We start from the raw sequence: 19,450 nt of genomic DNA on the forward strand, positions 1-19,450 counted from the left end.
TTCAATATCTTAAATTTTTAGTACTAAATCATTTTATTTCTAAAGTTATGAATTTATATCTACTATTTATTGTAAATTTGGGGTTCAATTGAACCCCAAGTTATAGTGCTTCATCTGTCTCTGTTAATAAATAAAACAATAACTAATTCCAGATGTCCACGGAGGAATGGACTCAGGAGTGCAAAATTAATTAGCAATAACCACGTGTGTACCACAATCACCATATGAAGAAGTTATTATAGTACATATATCACGTCACCCGCAAAAATTGGACTAAGTGCCCAAGTATTACCACAAACGACTTGAGAGTGCTTTGATTTTTGTACTAACACTCTCTAATAAATGAAGTAATAAAGAACAAAAATTGGGGCCAATTTGAAAAAGGATGCCTTCTGATTGCTGAGCCTTAGTTGAATTTCAACTAAGGACGACAAAAACTTTTGATTGCCCCTTATTACATATAGTAATATACTACCTCCCTTCGTTCCAAAATACTTTGTCACATTCCATTTTTCAAAAGTCAAGCTGCATAAATTTTTGACCAACTTTGTATCTTTTTTTACCATATTGATATAAGAAAAATTACAATTTATATGAGTAATACTTTTTGTGTAGTTTTTCAATATCTAAATTTTTATTATAAATTAGTAATTTAATCTAATTAAATTTAGCTCCAAAGATTAGTTAAATTGACTCTCGAGAGGTGAAACATGACAAGTATCTTGGAACAAGGAAATAAAATTTGCCTAAATGCATAGCCTATTCCGCCAAACTTTCAAAATCTGTTTATTTTGGATTATTTTTTTTTGTTAGAAGTGTTTTTTTTAAAACAAGAAAATATTTTTAGAGAGCAGCAGTTTGTTTTTGGACAAACAATTCGAAAAACATTTTTGCCAATATTAGAGCACCAATTTGTGTTTAATCAAAGGTTCGAAAGGGTTTCCGGGGAAAAACTACCTTTAATTTTCAGCTTTTGCTACTACTTAAAAACACTTATTTCTATCCTAAAAAAGCTTCGCTAAACACCTCAACTCTCTAAAATAAATATTTTAAAATTAAAATAAGCACTTTTGACTTGCAAAAGTTTGGCCAAATAGGCTAGCAATCTCATTGTCTATGATTTTCTGTATCTCCTTTAATCTACATAAACACGTTCTCAAGACGCAGGGTGGATTCATAGTGTAAGATATTGGTTCAGTCGAACTCAGTAATTTTGACCTCAACCTTACATATGTGTTAAAAAATCCATCAAATAAGTACAAGTATCAAATTTCGAAATCAATCATTAGCACTTAGAGGTCATTATCCTAGAATCTGAACTCATAAAATTCAAATACGCCTCTATCGCAAAGGATATATATATATAGCCTTGGAGTTGTGGTTCAAAACCAATTCAACCTTCCATATATGGCTAGCGTTAGCCTCAAGGTGATGGTGAAATTCAAATGATAGTTTCATGTTAAAGAAAATTACAGTTGATCAATTTTCCAAGGACATGAGTTGAGCATCAGAAACTTCGTAAAAATTTAGTGTTGAGGCTCATTTTATTTTGTTTGAGAAAGAAGCTCAACTATGACAAGTCCAAAAAATAATCGAACCGTACCTTGAGAAAACCTAATCGAACTAAAAATACTTTGGTTCAGGTTCGATTACTGATATTATAAAAACAAAAGAGTTGAATCAAATTTTGTAAAATCGAGCCGCCCGACCGACATCCAACCATTAAAATTTTAAAAATCCAAAAGTATAGTGCTAATCACATATGACAAGAATGAGTGAATAAAGTAAGAATTAATGGTCAAAAATACACCTAAACTATCATTCTTTCACGATTTTCACACTCTAACTATCAATTGTTCTCTTTTCCAACCAAACTATCATCATCTATGTATTAAAACACATACCTAGGCCAATTATGAGTTGTTTTCTTTTCCTACCAGTCACCATTTACTCAACTAGATACATTTTAATACATAGATAGTGTCTTTCAGGCTTTGTCATATTAAAGTATCCCATCCTTTTTTATGATACTCGCCCCGGAGCCAAGTTTATAGTTTTATAAGTTCTGAATTTTAAATTATACTTTCAAGTGATAATAACTGAGTTTCTAAATTTAATATTTGAGTATCTTAAATATTATTTTAAACACAAATATACACAATTTGAGAAAAAACGATAAAATTCGGTCGACCTCGTATTCAGGCTTCTAGCGCTCTTGAATCTTGTCATAATGGCTCTCTCTCTCACACACACATATAGTGGTGTGAACGTAAAGTCTCTTACTCCCGACGTCCCAATTTATGTGGCACCAGAAAAAAACTATTTCTTATATTTTTTCGTCTTCTTTCCTTTATTTTGTTTTTTATTGTTTAAAGGATTTCCTTTATTTTCTTCTTTATATTTTAAAGGATTTCCTTTATTTTTTTCATTCCTTACCTACCACTCTTCTGAAAGAACAGCAAAAGGGAAATCTAAAGAAACTAGATTATGATTTGGTCACTTTTTTATGTGGTGCAATTTTTTTTGATTGTTTCTAATTATTTGAGTTGTTTGATAAGAATATTTTGTACTGATTTGGGTGGTCCAAAAATTAAAACAACAGGGGCCAAGATTTAATTGTTCATATGTAAAATGGAAGCCATTCCAATTTATTGGTTACTCTTTTGAATAGAGACAAAGGGGTTGGTGGAATTCGGGGTATCAGATGAGTGGGTTGAGTTAAATTTGAACAGGTTAAAATGGACTGAATAAAAGTTACTTGGTTGAACTGTGCTAAAAAGTGGGTCGTAACTCAATCAATCTAATTCTTATTAAGTTTTAATTTTTTTTATTTTTCACCCCGTGTCTGGTATCCGCATTAAAGCCCGACTATATCTGAATTCGCGCCGTGTAGGCCCCATTTCTGGCGGAAGCGCTCCTAACTGAGTTTTAGTTTCAATGTTTGTTCTTTTATAATTTTTTTAAGTAACAAAAAGAAAATTATTATAGCTATATATATAACATTTCAAAAAAAAAAATCCTTTGAAAAATATTTTAATAAAAATTTTCGTGAGTTAATATGAGCTATGTATCATCCCAATTTTAGATGACTGAATTTGAAGTGTCAATAGGCTTGAGCCAATAAATTGGTGGGCCTAAACGTGAATGGATTGGACATATCATATTTTCATGGGCTAAGTTTCCTCCCAAGTGGAACCCATAATTTTCCCTATATAAAAGTTGTAAGATTCAAGCTGTTCATGAGATATACTATTCAAGTGCCCCGATATTTATTTTCTCTTTTGTTTTCACCAATTCTATATACCATATGGCTTTTCCAAAAGAAAACATGGAAGTTGAAATCTTGTCCACAAAGTTAATAAAACCATCTTCACCAACTCCAAATCACCTCCAAAATTACAAGTTATCATTCTTTGATCAAATAGCTGATGAAGCACATTTGCCTCTTGTTCTTTTCTATCCTCCTACCAACAACACTAATTATGCAGCTCATGAACAAAAATTTGAACAATCCCTTTCTAGAATTTTAACCCATGTTTACCCAATTGCTGGCAGATTTACCGAGGATGACTCGATAAACTGCCAGGACCAAGGGGTTAAATTTGTAAAAGCCAAGGTAAATAGTAAGCTCAATGAATTTCTTGAGAAAGCACACAAAGATGTCAACCTTGCATTGCTTTGTTGGCCTAAAGATACTTGGAATGTGGATGAGAGTAACATACTCAACATGCCAATTGTCATTGTGCAAATCACGGAATTCGAGTGTGGTGGCTTGGCTCTATCTATGAGCCACGCACACACCGCGATGGATGGTTTCACAACTTTCACTTTTATTAACGAGTGGACGAAAGTGTGCAAATTGGAGATTCCTGCAGAGAAGATCGATTTCTTGAGCTTTAATTTGCCTGACGTTTTCCCATCGAGAGATTTATCGAAACTTCTCTTGCCTCGTTGTCCCCAGGAAGATCGTGTGGACGCTAAATTAGTGGCCAAAAGGCTATACATCAATGAGGATTCCATTTCAAGGCTCAGAAAAGAAGTCGGAGATATATGCTTTAAGCCCTCAAGAGTTGAAATGATCATAGCACTCCTATGGAGGTCTTTGATCCGTGCTTCAGAAAAGAAACATGGGCATCTCAGACGTTCCCTAATAGGTGTCCCAATAAACATGCGCCCTAAGCTGATTTCGTTACCTCAAGTAGAAAAATCTTTTGGGAATCTTGTAATTGACGCCCCTGTAAAATTTGTACCCGGAGAGAACAACATGGAGTTGAAGACTTTTGTAACGTTGATTCGTGATACGGTGAAGCAAACTATAAGCGCGTGTGACAAGACTTCACCAGACGATGTCGTGGCTGCAGTGGCAAATTTATATAATGGAAGTTTCATATCACCCGAATGGGGAGGAAGTGATGAAGTTGACATGTACACAAGTTCAAGTTTGTGTAGGTTTCCTATACAAGAGGCTGATTTTGGTTGGGGAAAACCATGTTTGATGCATTTTGGGTCGAGGCATAATCAGTGTTGCTGGTTGTATGATGCAGAATGTGGCAATGGGATTTGTGTGCAAATGGACTTGAAGGAAGCCAATGTGCAATTATTTGAATGTGAAGATGATATCAAGGCTTTCTTTGAGTTTTAGCTTCCAAGTGTTCTTTTTTTAAAATTTGTGTTGCTTTTTGTTTTTGAATTTGGTCCAATAAATGGCATTTGAAAGTGCTGTATTGGCAGCAGAATTAAAAAGTTTTGGCCAAAGTTGGACCCCTGAACTTGTCATGATTTTCCATCTACACTCCCAAACTGAAACGTTGACCATCTGAACCCCCGAACATAAGATAAAATGTGTCATTTGAACCCCTCGTGCCAGCTGGGCACACGCGTGAAGCTCACTTGTTGTGACATGGAAAAATAGACCAGTGACATGGAGCCATGTCATGTTACCTGTTTTTTTTTTTTTTTTTTAAATAAGCCATGTCAACAAAAATAATTAATTTTAACAAAAACTCTATTTTAAAATTTATTTAAAAAATTAAAAAAAATTGAAAAACCCAACCCATCCTCTCCGATAGCCCACCTTGCCACCGCCACTGTCTCCTCCGCCGCCGCCGCTTTCTTTTTTAAAATTTTTAATCATTAAAAATTAATTTTAACAAAAACTCTATTTTAAAATCTATTTAAATAATTAAAAAATTTTAAAAACCCAACCCATCCTCTCCGATAGCCCACTTCACCGCCGCCACTGCTCCCGCCGCCGCCGCTTCAAAATATATTTAAATAGCGGTTTTGTTAAAATTAATTTTTAATGATTAAAAAAAGATTTAAAAAAAAGAAAGCGGCGACGGTGGCGGAGGCGGAGGCGGAGGCAGAGGAGGAAGCGGCGGCAGTGATGGCGGTGAAGTGGGCTATCGGAGAGGATGGGTTGAGTTTTTTAAATTTTTTTAATTATTTAAATAGATTTTTTGTTAAAATTAATTTTTAATGATTAAAAATTCAAAAAAAAGAAAAAAATTGGTCTCTCACGCTCTGTTTAAAGCAGTGAGTTTCACGCGTGTGCCAGCTGGCACGAGGGGGTTCAAATGGCACAGTTTATCTTATGTTCGGGGGTTCAGATGGTCAACGTTTCAGTTGGGGGATCTAGTTGAAAAATTAGGACAAGTTCAGGGGTCCATCTATGACTTTGGCCAAAAGTTTTTCTTGTTATTAGTAATATTTTGTTAGCAGAAATTGTGATTTCACCGATTTTGTATTAGTAGCATATAATAAAAAAGTTTCCCTTGTTACTAGAGAATCGTGATTTCTCCCGAGAATCGATGATCTTTGCAACTGTCATTATTGTTACCTAATGTTAGGGTATATAGCATTAACCTTGCGTTTAGACATTATATATTTTAACAATATCATTGTTAAAAATTTAAGTGTGAGATTATTGGGATATATATTATTAACCATGTGTTTGGATATAGTATTTATAATAGAACAATTATTTATTCATTTTTTTAATAAAGAGTTAAATAGATCATGTACTAGTGTCTAGTATGTGTATCTTTTACTTATATAGTAGATGATTTAGTGTATATAGTTTAGCTTATACACGGAAGATTAAATCATCAGTTCTTATAAGTATAAAATTTATGTTCACAATTTAAAATGAAAATTGGACAAAGCCATCGGTATGATTGTAGCACAAGATTAAACATAATGTATCTTCATTATCGGAACAGTATAGTTCTGTCTTCTTGTGATAGTACATTTTGTATGTATTGAACGGACCGAGTAGAGATAAGTGTTTTTGTACTGAATATATAAACAACCTCTCTATCTCATTAAATGTACTTATACTCTTAATCTTATTATGATTATTATGATCAGTGTGATGTATTCATTATTTTGATTTATTAAAAGGTACAAATCAATTAGGGGTCTATGTATTCCTGGTAAATTGGATAGTGGCAAAATACATTTGTGAAATAATAATTAGTTGATAGAATCCATGTCTCGACTTTAAGATTGAGATTCGGATTTGTTACAGTCCATGAGAACCACCGAACAAAAAGTCATTTAATTAAATTTGACTATTCCCTCCATTCTATATTAAGTGGCCTTTTATATTTTTTATTTTGTTTCAAAATAAGTGACACGTTAAGATTTCAAGAAGAAATTATTCTTCCAAACTTACCCTTATTTATAATTAAAAATCATTAAATAACTTTTCTTTTTCTAAGCTTTAATTAGGGATAAGTTAGCAGAAATATTCATAATTTTTTAGGAGTAAGTAATTTCTTCAAAGGATAATTTCGGAGACCTCCCCTCAGGTTTGGCCTTATCACACTCACCTTTCTTGTGGTTTACGATATTACGCTAACCTCCCTTATTTTGATTTATTTGGAATAATTCTTTTAATATCATTTTATTAATATAAAAAGGTCGACCCTGTTGCAGTAGGTAATCTCACTAGCAAAGATACAATACAGGGTGCGAATTTGAAGGAATCCATTAGCTTTTCATGGCTCTGCCTCTGGCCAACTTGCCTTATTTTCTAAACAAATTATTAATCTTATTTTTTGTGAACATAGTGTGAAAATCGTTTATAGTGTAAAAGTTAAACTATTAGCACTATATATTGTACTATTAATTTGGTACAGTAACATTACATTGCTAAAGGAATATCAAGACCTTTTTTCCAAGCACTATAATATATACAGTAACTTAGTTAAAAAAACAGATTCAGGATTATAGTTTATAGGTTCTGATTATAATTTTTTTATGGCGTAATACATAAATAAGCCCTCAAACTTGGCTTCAGCTGGCAAGTACGTGCTTCAACTTTGGGTGTGCACAAGTAGGCACTTCAACTTGTCTCTACTTCTTCAGTGGAACACTCTAACTTACAAAATAATCATCCAGACACCTCAACTTGTGTAAAGTACACCTCAAAAATTTATGTGCCCCGTCAACATTTGTATTTAGATGTTCAACTTTATACAAGTTGAGGTGCCTACTTATGCACTCCTAAAGTTAGAGGACATGTTTGTTAGCTGAAGTCAAATTTGAGAGTCTGTTTATGTATTATGTATTTGTTTATTGGATTCAAAATAAACTATTTATATATATTAAGAATTATGAGCGGAAACTATTGAATTTTACCGAATTCATAACTTCAAATCTTGCTCCGCCACTATTAAAATATAAGGATTTAAGGCATTCCCCTACATTTTTTAATTCGTCCTTTTTCCTATAAATTACCAATCATACCATACTTGAAGGGTTCACATGCTGCTGTACTTTCGCATGGAGGGTTTCACATGGTGTTGTCTTAGTGCATGTTGTGATCATTTCCATAGGTTCACTGACTTGGTCTTTTGGGTTGAATAAATTAGGAAAGATGGTCCAATTCTCTATAAATGGAAAAAGACAAATTAGTATTCTTGAAATTACCTTCTGTATATTTTTTTCTTTTTCGTTTGGGGTTTTCCACCCACTGTTTTGTACCGTATTGCGGCGAGACAAAATTTGTATTAACTCAAAATTGTTGATTAAAAATAAAGGATACTTAATAATGATCACTTAATCACAATTCTTGTTAGTTTTTTTTTCCCTTTTCTTTTACTAGTTAGAGTCCGTTTGAATTGGCGTATAAGCTGATCAAATCAGCTTATAAATCATTTTTAACTTTTTTTGAGTATTTAAAAAATAGAAAAGTACTTAAAATAAGTTAAAAATGCTTAAAATAAGCTAAAAATAAGAAGTTGGGGAACCCCAATTTTTTTTATTTGGCTTAAAAGTCATTTTGCTTTGACCAACGATTTTACTCTTTTATCACTTATATTTTCTTTTAGTTCCAATATTACCCTCACTACTAAAAAAAGTGCCTAACAACACTTGTGTACCAAACACATCAACAACTTATTTTCAGCTTCAACATTTTTATCCAAACACATAACTGCTTATTTATAAAATAATTTTCAACACTTAAAAGGTGTTTTAAGCACTTATGCTTAAAAACTGCTTCTTCTTTTTTCAGTTAATCCAAACAGTCTCTTAGTAACCTGCTGTAATTCTATATGTCTAGTCTAATTTTTCTAGAGGTACTTTTGGAAGTGGCTAGAAAGCTTTATTTAGATGCATAAACCTAAAAATGGAAAGGAAGGAAGAAAAAGGAAAAAAGGAAAAAGCAATTGAAAAGCACCAAAGTCCACATTTATCGGGAAGTTCATCAAGAAATTCGACAAAAATGACAAAATGTCTCAATTGGAAAAAAGTTGGCTCTTTTATATATTTTCCTCGTGTAAAATAAGTTTGTTAAACAAATAATATAACTAGCATCACCTTATGAGTTATGATCTCTATTTATTTTTACAGTCGTCGTTTAAGAAATTTGGCAAAAGTAATGACACATTATACATCAAAAAAAAAAAAAAAAATTACGCTCTTACGATTACGCCGATGAGACATGACTTAGGCCTCATTTGTTTGCACTTAATGGAGGTCTGAATCTGAATGGTTCAGACATTATACCATTAAGTGTATTTGTTTACATTAAGATCTAAACACTTATTTGGTCTGAATATATCTTAATCATTAAGATTTTGAACAAACTATTAATATGATTAAGAAGTATTTTGTATGGATAATTTTTACCACCAGCTCCACCCCTCCCCCCTCCCTCTTCCCACCACCCACCCCAACCCCACCTACCCTTACCATTACCCACCCCACCACCACCCACCCAAACCCTCCACTACCCACCCCCAACCCTACCCCCAACTTACCAACATTACCAACATCTACCCTACCTCACCTACCCACCACCCACCTTCCTTACCCCTAACCACCACCCCCACCACCCACCCTACCTCCATACCCACTGCACCCCACCCCTCACCACCACCCACCCTACCTCCAGACCCGCTGCACCACCACCACCTACCCCACCCCCACCCCCACAACCCTCCCACCACCATCCACCTCACCCTGCAAAACCTAACCCACCACCACTATAAACATCTCAATCATTACTAGCAAACATAAATATTTTATTTTTTTATCAAATAATATTTTTATTTTATTAAACTTGTATTTATTTTCTAATATGTAGTTACTTTTTTATTTGAATTGTATAATTATTATGTTTAAATAAACACATTATGCACATTCAGATGTTGAAAGACAAACGGTCTTAACCATTCAGTGTTCAGATCTAGAGACAACATCTTAATCATTCAGATGTGCATTCAGATGTCATAATCTTAATGAAAACAAATGAAGCCTTAAGTACATTCTTCGTTCTAACTATCTTCTTGGAATTATTCAAAAATCTCGCCAATTAAAACTTGCATTTATATTCAATTATTCTCAAGTTTCATAATACATTATTCACATTTTTTTAAGAACCATATCTGTAGCTTCACGTCTGAAAAATCTTTAAAATCCCATCTTCTGTTCTCACCAATCAGTAAGATTCATTGCAGTGTTCTATATTTTAAAATCAATTTTTTTTTTTTTTTGAATAAATCATGATTTGATTTAATTTTGTAATCTTCGTTCCAGTAGTGGGTCGGTGAGGTTCGAAGTTGTAAGTTCTAATAAAGAATTATATGCATGGTAGGTATGATTCAGCAGGACAATCTCATGTATGATTTTTTTACCCAAAATAACTATTTTGGATTATTAGTATACATCCTTGTTCAGCTCACTAACAGTAAGTCAGAAATAATTATATTTTCAAAACTGTGGCAGTCGTTTGCAATGTAATTGAAAGATCAAACTCCCTGAAACATTCTTGGGGTCTTTTAATTGAAGGTACTTTATCCAAATTATATTCCATATTAAAAACGAATAAATGTTGAATAAATTAAAGAAAGTAATTAAAAATTTAGTATATATTTATAAGAAAATAATGTTTGACTCATATATATCTTGATATTTTTTTGGAAAAGATATCAATTATGTCCTTTACTCATAAAACTTCAATTTTTTCCTTTTAAGTAAAATACCGTTTTTCAACTCCAAATTCAAACACTCTTTTTTTTCTTTTTTTTTTTTCAAACTTCAACCATATTTCTTTATTCATGTTCAAACTCTGGTATAAGTGGCCATGTTTGTAACGTTGCTGCTACAACCTCGGAGATTTAACCTTTTGTCGTTCGAAGTAGTGGTAAAGAAAAAGAAGTACAAATAACTATGCATGGTAGAGTGAAATGCGCTGAAAATGTATAGTATAAAACTTGCATTCTAAGTTGTCTTTAAAGGAAGAGTTTACATGATTTACTTGACATTTGAAAAGAACGGAAAATGACCAAAATTACGCTTGAACTTTGGGAAATAGTTTATTCATACCATTCGTTATACTTTAGGTCCAATTATACATTTACCGTTATACTATGGGGTTAATTATACTCTTATGTCTAACAGCTGCCACGTGGCATCATCCCAGCCCTTCAAAATTATTTTCCCCTTAAATAATTTTTTATCCACTAAAATAACCCAACCGTACCTAAATTTTTTTTCCAGCCAAGGGGTAATGGGTTGGTCCGTATCACTTTGGCTGGAAAAAAAATCTCAATAGTCGGGTAGTATTTTAAATTTGAATTGTTTTTGAACATGAACATACATCTAAAGTTTTGTGAATGAAAAATTGAAACAACTGCTCAAATATGTTTTTCAAACTTCAATTTCTATAACCCCAAGTTTGAAATTTAAATATTGACAAATATAAGAAATAACACAAATAAATACTTATTTGAAGTAAAGTTCAAATATTATTTCGAAATTGCAATTCTCTCAGTTCTTTCACTAATGTCCAATACTTTCATTGAGATTCGACTAAATTTGAATTCATGCCGAAAAACCTTACATTAACAAATAAAACACTCCTTGACAAAGATTAACTATACATACTATAAGGCTCAAACTTGACATCTCTAATTATTAATAGTTAACGGCTCCATTGACGATAGAAATATGAATAATACAATGAAATGCAGAAAATGTTAACTTGCGACGGATAAATCGGATCTTACTCGCAAAAATAGGAGCTATGCGACGGATAAATCGGATCTTACTCGCAAAAATAGGAGCTATTTGCAATTAATAATTAATAAAGTGCATTATTTAGGAAGTGGTGGAGCTCGTGCGACTTATTTTATATCAAACCCTTTTTTAAATAATTTTGGTGGTCGTTTGGTTAGGTTATTATTTGCGTGATATAATGAAGGCGCGTAGTATTTATGTGAGAAATAATAATGTAGAGATTATGCATTCAGTATTCTTCTATTTCAAATTGTTTCTCTATTTGTGATTTTGCAATGAGTTTAAGAAAAAATAAAGAAGACTTTTAAATCGTGTGATCTTAAATTAAAAATATGTAGAATGTATCAAACTGTCATTTAATTTTGCGATCTTAAACATGTCATATGAAAAGTTGACATTGAAGAGTTGCCAAAAAAGAAAGAGACATTCTTTTAAAGCTGACTAAAAGGGAAATCAAGACAAACAAATTGAAACGAAGGGAGTAATTATAAAGAGATTGTTATAGATAAATTAATTACTTTAAGGATATTAATTACTTTAAGGATATGAGTCAAACATTATTTTCTTATAAATATATACTAAATTTTTAATTACTTTCTTTAATTTATTCAACATTTATTCGTTTTTAATATGGAATATAATTTGGATAAAGTACCTTCAATTAAAAGACCCCAAGAATGTTTCAGGGAGTTTGATCTTTCAATTACATTGCAAACGACTGCCACAGTTTTGAAAATATAATTATTTCTGACTTACTGTTAGTGAGCTGAACAAGGATGTATACTAATAATCCAAAATAGTTATTTTGGGTAAAAAAATCATACATGAGATTGTCCTGCTGAATCATACCTACCATGCATATAATTCTTTATTAGAACTTAGAACTTCGAACCTCACCGACCCATTACTGGAACGACGATACAAAATTAAATCAAATCATGATTTATTCAAAAAAAAAATGATTTTAAAATATAAAACACTGCAACGAATCTTACTGATTGGTGAGAACAGAAGATGGGATTTTAAAGATTTTTCAGACGTGAAGCTACAGATATGGTTCTTAAAAAAATGTGAATAATGTATTATGAAACTTGAGAATAATTGAAGATAAATGAAAGTTTTAATTGGCGAGATTTTTGAATAATTCCAAGAAGATAGTTAGAAGTAGATTGCTTATCGGGCGGATAACTACGCTTAACGGTTTGGCTTAACGGTTATCGGCTTTTAAAAGTACTAATCCGCTAGCCAACCGATAAGATATCGGTTGGTTCGATATCGAGTTAGCAATTACCGGACGGTTATCGGGCGGTGTATCGGTTAAATTACGTAACTACTATTTTTTATTTTTTTTTGCCTTGAAAGACAAACGTTTTATTCATAATTTAACAACTAGGAAGTCAATTAAGCCTCATAGCCACAGGGTAGGACTTAATAGTTAAGAATTCACAAGTTTAATCTCAACCCTTCCGATGGTGATCACTTCACCACCTTTCTCTGGAACCACAATTATTGCAATAGTAACTTCCAACACAAAAAAATAAAAAAAATAATAATAAAATAATAATAATAATAATAATAATAATTTATGGTTAATGGAAGAGTTTACCGAAGATAATTACTGATGGTTCAGACTTTTCACTTTAGTGTTTTAGCTTTAGATTTTAGCGTTTTAGGTTTACAATACATATTTTATATGTTTAGGGGTAAAAATATAAATATGATAAATTCTTAACGGGTTAACAGTTTGTCCAATAAGGAAATTGTGTAATCCGCCCCCCACCGATAAGCCGTTAACTAGTTATATTATTTGTTTAACAAACTTATTTTACACGAGGAAAATATATAAAAGAGCCAACTTTTTTCCAATTGTGACATTTTGTCATTTTTGTCGAATTTCTTGATGAACTTCCCGATAAATATGGACTTTGGTGCTTTTCAATTGCTTTTTTCTTTTTTCTTTTTTCCTTTTTCCTTTTTCCTTTTTCCTTTTTCTTCCTTCCTTTCCATTTTTAGGTTTATGCATCTAAATAAAGCTTTTTAGACACTTCCAAAAGTACCTCTAGAAAATTAGACTAGACATATAAAATTACAGCAGGTTACTAAGAGCCTGTTTGGATTAACTTAAAAGCACCTTTTAAGTGTTAAAAATTATTTTATAAATAAGCAGTTATGTGTTTGGATAAAAATGCTGAAGCTGAAAATAAGTTGTTGATGTGTTTGGTACACAAGTGTTGTTAGGCACTTTTTTTAGTAGTGAGGGTAATATTGGAACTAAAAGAAAATATAAGTGATAAAAGAGTAAAATCGTTGGTCAAAGCAAAATGGCTTTTAAGCCAAAAAAAAAAAAATTGGGGTTCCCCAACTTCTTATTTTTGACTTATTTTAAGCATTTTTAACTTATTTTAAACACTTTTCTATTTTTTAAACACTCAAAAAAATTAAAAATGATTTATAAGCTGATTTGATCAACTTATAAGCCAATTCAAACTGGCTCTAACTAGTAAAAGGAAAGGAAAAAAAAAACTAACAAGAATTGTGATTAAGTGATAATTATTAAGTATCCTTTATTTTTAATCAAATTTTTTGAGTTAATACGAATTTTGTCTCGCCGCAATACGGTACAAAACAGTGGGTGGAAAACCCCAAACGAAAAAGAAAAAAATATACAGAAGGTAATTTCAAGAATACTAATTTGTCTTTTTCCATTTATAGAGAATTGGACCATCTTTCCTAATTTATTCAACCCAAAAGACCAAGTCAGTGAACCTATGCTAATGATCACAGCATGCACTAAGACAACACCATGTGAAACCCTCCATGCGAAAGTACAGCAGCATGTGAACCCTTCAAGTACGGTATGATTGGTAATTTATAGGAAAAAGGACGAATTAAAAAATGTAGGGGAATGCCTTAAATCCTTATATTTTAACAGTGGCGGAGCAAGATTTGAAGTTATGAATTCGGTAAAATCCAATAGTTTCCGCTCATAATTCTTAATATATATAAATAGGTTATTTTGAATCTAATAAACAAATACATAATACGTAAACAGGTCTTCAAACTTAGCTTCAGCTAGCAAACATGTCCTCTAACTTTGGGAGTGCATAAGTAAACACCTCAACTTGTATAAAGTTGAACATCTAAACACAAATGTTGACGGAACACATAAATTTTTGAAGTGTACTTTACACAAGTTGAGGTGTCTGGATGATTATTTTGTAAGTTAGAGTGTTCCACTGACGAAGTGGAGACAAGTTGAAGTGCATACTTGTGCACACCCAAAGTTGAAGCACGTACTTGTCAGCTGAAGCCAAGTTTGAGGGCCTATTTATGTATTACGCCAAAAAAAAATTATAATCAGAACCTATAAACTATAATCCTGAATCTGCTTTTTTTTTTTTAACTAAGTTACTGTATATATTATAGTGCTTGGAAAAAAGGTCTTGATATTCCTTTAGTAATGTAATGTTACTGTACCAAATTAATAGTACAATATATAGTGCTAATAGTTTAACTTTTACACTATAAACGATTTTCACACTATGTTCACAAAAAATAAGATTAATAATTTATTTAGAAAATAAGGCAAGTTAGCCAGAGGCAGAGCCATGAAAAGCTAATGGATTCTTTCAAATTCGTACCCAATATTGTATCTTTGCTGGTGAGATTGCCTACTGCAACAGGGTCGACTTTTTTATATTAATAAAATGATATTAAAAGAATTATTACAAATAAATCAAAATAAGAGAGGTTAGCGTAATATCGTAAACCACAAGGAAGGTGAGAGTGATAAGGTCAAACCTGAGGGGAGGTCTCCAAAATTATCCCTTGAAGAAATTACTTATTCCTAAAAAATTATGAATATTTCTGCTAACTTATCCCTAATTAAAGCTTAGAAAAAGAAAAGTTATTTAATGATTTTTAATTATAAATAAGGGTAAGTTTGAAAGAATAATTTCTTCTTGAAATCTTAACGTGTCACTTATTTTGAAACAAAATAAAATACATAAAAAAACACTTAATATATAGAATGGAGGGAATAGTCAAATTTAATTAAATGACTTTTTGTTCGGAGGTTCTCATGGACCGTAACAAATCCGAATCTCAAATAACCCAAGCTACACATGAAAGAAGTTCAAAATCTCACCTACCTTCTCTTCATTAATTGTAAAATTTTGCACGTTCTTGTAGTCTTGGGACAATTTCCTGGAAGAGTTGACCAGAACAAGTCGTTTCCCCGTAAAAATAACAATCTTGAAAATAAGACAGATTATTTCTATAACAGTTAAAATATAATTGACCTGACAATGTAGAATATTTTTAGGCGAAGCCAGATTTTAAATTTTAAAATAACAACATCGGGTGTTAATAACTGAGTACTAAATATTTTTTTTTTTCGCATTTAGTGAATATATTACTGTAATAAAAATATTACAGGGTTTGAATTAAGACTGGATTCAAAGGAACGGTAGGTAACATTCTAGCTCCGCTCGTGACATAACTTACACTCAAATATAAATAGGAAGCCTGTATTTTCTGGATCAATACATATATATCAACTGTTCTTCAGCTATTTTAATTTGCCTTAGTTCTACACTTCCATTAACCATATATCAAACATGGCTTGTCAAATTCAAGTTGAAATCATGTCCAAGAAACTCATAAAACCATCTTCACCAACTCCTAAACACCTCCAAAATTACAAATTATCTTTCTTTGACCAAATTGCTGACAAAACACATATGCCTTTTGTTCTATTTTATCCACATAACAACTCTTCTTCTACTACTACTGATTCTATGGTACAACAACTTGAAGAATCACTTTCTAGGATTTTAACTCATGTTTATCCAGCTGCTGGTAGATTTGATGAAAATAATAATTCAATCATTTGTCAAGATCAAGGTGTGCAACTAATAAAAGCTAATGTCGATCATCGAATGGACGATGAATTCCTTCAACAAGCACACAACAATTTGGATCTCGCCATGGAATTTTGGCCACAAGGTATTAAGGATGTGGACAATACAAATTTGTTCGCGACACCAATTATGTTTGTGCAAATCGCGATTTTCCAATGTGGGGGAATCGCGTTATCTACTAGCGCTGCACACCCTGCAATTGACGGGTGGACAAATTTTACGTTCATCTACGAGTGGTCCAAAGTGTGTAAATTGGGAATTCCAGCTGAAAAGATTAACTTCATGAGCTTTGATATGGCTAACATTTTCGAACCAAGAGACATAACCACGATTTTTGAACCTTCTGCTATTTTCGCAGGGAAACGTTCAAAGTTGGTGGCTAAAAAGTTTGTTATGGATGAGATCTCTGTATCAAAGCTCAGAGACAAATTAACTAACTGCAATGCCTTAAGCTTTAAGCCCTCAAGAGTTGAGATTATTACAGCGATTTTATGGAGGGCTCAACTCCGCGCTTCACAGGCAATAACAGGGAAAATTAAGCCTTCTGTAATGTCATTTCCCCTGAGTTTACGCAGTAAGCTTAAATATCCTGAAGCAGCTAATCCTTTTGGAAATTTTATTATTGAAGTTCCTATAGCCTATGAGCCTAAAGGGACCGATATGGAGTTACATGATTTTATTAGATTGATAAGAGAAACAGTGCAAAAAACTGTTGACTATTGTGGTGAAGCTTCAGCAGATGATGTAGTTGCCTTGGTGGCTAATTTATATAACAAAAGTTATGGAGGAACAGAATGGGGAGCTAGTGATGATGTTGAGGAATTTACATGTTCAAGTTTGAGTAGATTTCATATGCAAGAAGCAGATTTTGGATGGGGGAATCCAAATTTAATGCATTTTGGATCAAGACATCATCAAATATTTTGGTTGTATTCTACACAATGTGGTAATACCATTGTTGTGCAGATGGATCTCAAGGAAAAGTACATGGACTTCATTGAACATGACCAAGAATTCCTGACTTTTACCAAGTTTTAGATTTTTCTTGAAGTACCGCCTTCGAGCAACAGTTATAGGTCATAGGTTCAAGCTGTTGAATAAGTTATCAGGATTGACTTGCAACATTATACCCCCTTGGGGTGCAGGCATTCTCCAAACTTTGCGTGAACGCAAAATGCTTTGTGCACTGAACTTCTCACCTTTTTTCTTTATTTTTGCTTTGTTAATGCAAGACGATGTGAAATTTTGTTCTTAATAAAATTGTGTTACTTTCGTCAATTATTTTCTGAAATCTTGAATAGTAGACCTTTGCCACTATACTGGAATCTTCACTTATATATAAAGAATTGTTTTTATTCTATTTGCACCGATACAACGAATTCAGTTGAACTCCCTTTGGATCATGTAAATATGTCCTGCTTAATTGAACCAACACTGCGGTGAGAAATGTGTGTTTTAAGTCTTGGAGCTCTCTTACTGCAGAAAGCTAATAGTACCAAAAGAACGTAGGATTCCATGAAGAATGTTTGGTAGAAAAGAAAAAATGTTGGCATCTAAAATGAAGTGAAAAAAAATCCCATTTGTATTAACACTTCATTTTGAGGGACTTTTACTTTTCATTTTAAATGCTGCATCAAAACCAAATTTGCTCTTCAACAGTTTAACCTTAAAACATCAAAAAACATTGAGATCAAATTATATCAAGATCTTGACAAGTTTTGAAACTAATCACATTGAGCAAATTAACCATTATGGCTGAAAAATGTTGCCTGAAGAGACTGGCTGAGTTTCACAAATAGCCACCTCTTTAATTTAGACTTGTTTTAGAAATTGGCCAGTTTTTCAACATTAGATCAGTAATATGACTTCAAATATAAGATTCCACACCGACGTTGTCAGCAACCAGGACGGCCTAAAGCTCCTCCAGTTGCCGCTTCTATTAATTATTACAAGAAAAGAAAATAGAAATTAGCGACAGATAACTTTTATCGTTAAACAATAAATATCCATTAGACCATAACTAATCTTACATAATGATAGATTTGCAACGGATGATTAAAAAAGCTGGTTAACTACGGTCTAAGTGATCATTATCTTCCTGTCATATTGTAAGTGATATCATTTTCTAGACATTTTCCTCGAAGAAATAACTAGAACCAGTCTTTTCCCACCATAAATAGGAAGTATGGAGTTTTTGTCCAAGATATATCAACTTGTATCTTCAACCTTCCTAATTTTTTCTCTTTTCCTTAGTTCCACATTTTTGCTACATAAAAAATGGGTAGCCTTTCTGTTAATTTGAATGACCAAATTCAAGTTGAAATCATGTCCAAGAAGTTGATATACCTATTCTCTCCAACTCCTAATCACCTTCAAAATTATAAGTTATCTTTCTTAGACCAAATAGCTGAGAAAACGCATGTTTGTTGTTTTTTATCACACCCTATTAACTCATCCACTACAACTAATTTATGGTAGAACAACTTGAAGAATCTCTTTCTAGGATTTTGACTCATGTTTATCGAGCTGCTGGTAGATTTGCACAAGATAAATGTTAAATCAATTGCCTTGACCAAGATATGACATTTGTGGGTTGGGTTGGGTTAATTTATTTGGGATGGGTTTTAATTTGGGGGATCGGTAATTGACGTGGACCATTTAATTGGAAGTCATGTGTCCAATCTGATATTATTTTTGTATTTTCCTAATATTTTAAAATCAGTCATTTTAGTTGTTAACGGTAAGTGACATGAATGAACTATTTCAGTCATGACGATGGCATAAATAGACCAACTATTAACGGGTCCATTTAATTGGAAGTCACGTATCCAATCTGATATTATTTTTGTATTTTCCTAATATTTTAAAATCAGTCATTTTAGTTGTTAACGGTAAGTGGCATGAATGAACTATTTCAGTCACGACGATGGCATAAATAGAGCCAACTATCAACGGGTGACATGAATGAGCTATTTCGGATAGTACGATGACGTATTTGA

General features: G+C 32.5%; 2 protein-coding genes across 2 annotated transcripts; both read left to right on the forward strand.

The window, feature by feature from the left end:
- The first annotated feature begins 3,221 nt into the window (after positions 1-3,221).
- LOC132604318 (vinorine synthase-like) lies at positions 3,222-4,755 on the forward strand. Its single transcript, XM_060317774.1, has one exon. It carries the CDS (start codon positions 3,308-3,310, stop codon positions 4,640-4,642), a length of 1,335 nt encoding a protein of 444 aa, XP_060173757.1. The 5' UTR covers positions 3,222-3,307; the 3' UTR covers positions 4,643-4,755.
- An 11,302-nt stretch (positions 4,756-16,057) lies between these two features.
- Positions 16,058-17,729, forward strand: LOC132604320 (acetyl-CoA-benzylalcohol acetyltransferase-like). The gene has a single exon (XM_060317775.1). The coding sequence runs from the start codon at positions 16,149-16,151 to the stop codon at positions 17,487-17,489; it is 1,341 nt and encodes a 446-aa protein (XP_060173758.1). The 5' UTR covers positions 16,058-16,148; the 3' UTR covers positions 17,490-17,729.
- The last annotated feature ends 1,721 nt before the right edge of the window (positions 17,730-19,450 follow it).

Source organism: Lycium barbarum, chromosome 7, assembly GCF_019175385.1.
Source record: "Lycium barbarum isolate Lr01 chromosome 7, ASM1917538v2, whole genome shotgun sequence".
NCBI lineage: Eukaryota > Viridiplantae > Streptophyta > Magnoliopsida > Solanales > Solanaceae > Lycium > Lycium barbarum.

Excerpts from the sequence above, each read along its gene's own strand:
- LOC132604318 (XM_060317774.1), top strand. The coding sequence starts at position 3,308 with ATGGCTTTTCCAAAAGAAAACATGGAAGTTGAAATCTTGTCCACAAAG.
- LOC132604320 (XM_060317775.1), top strand. The coding sequence starts at position 16,149 with ATGGCTTGTCAAATTCAAGTTGAAATCATGTCCAAGAAACTCATAAAA.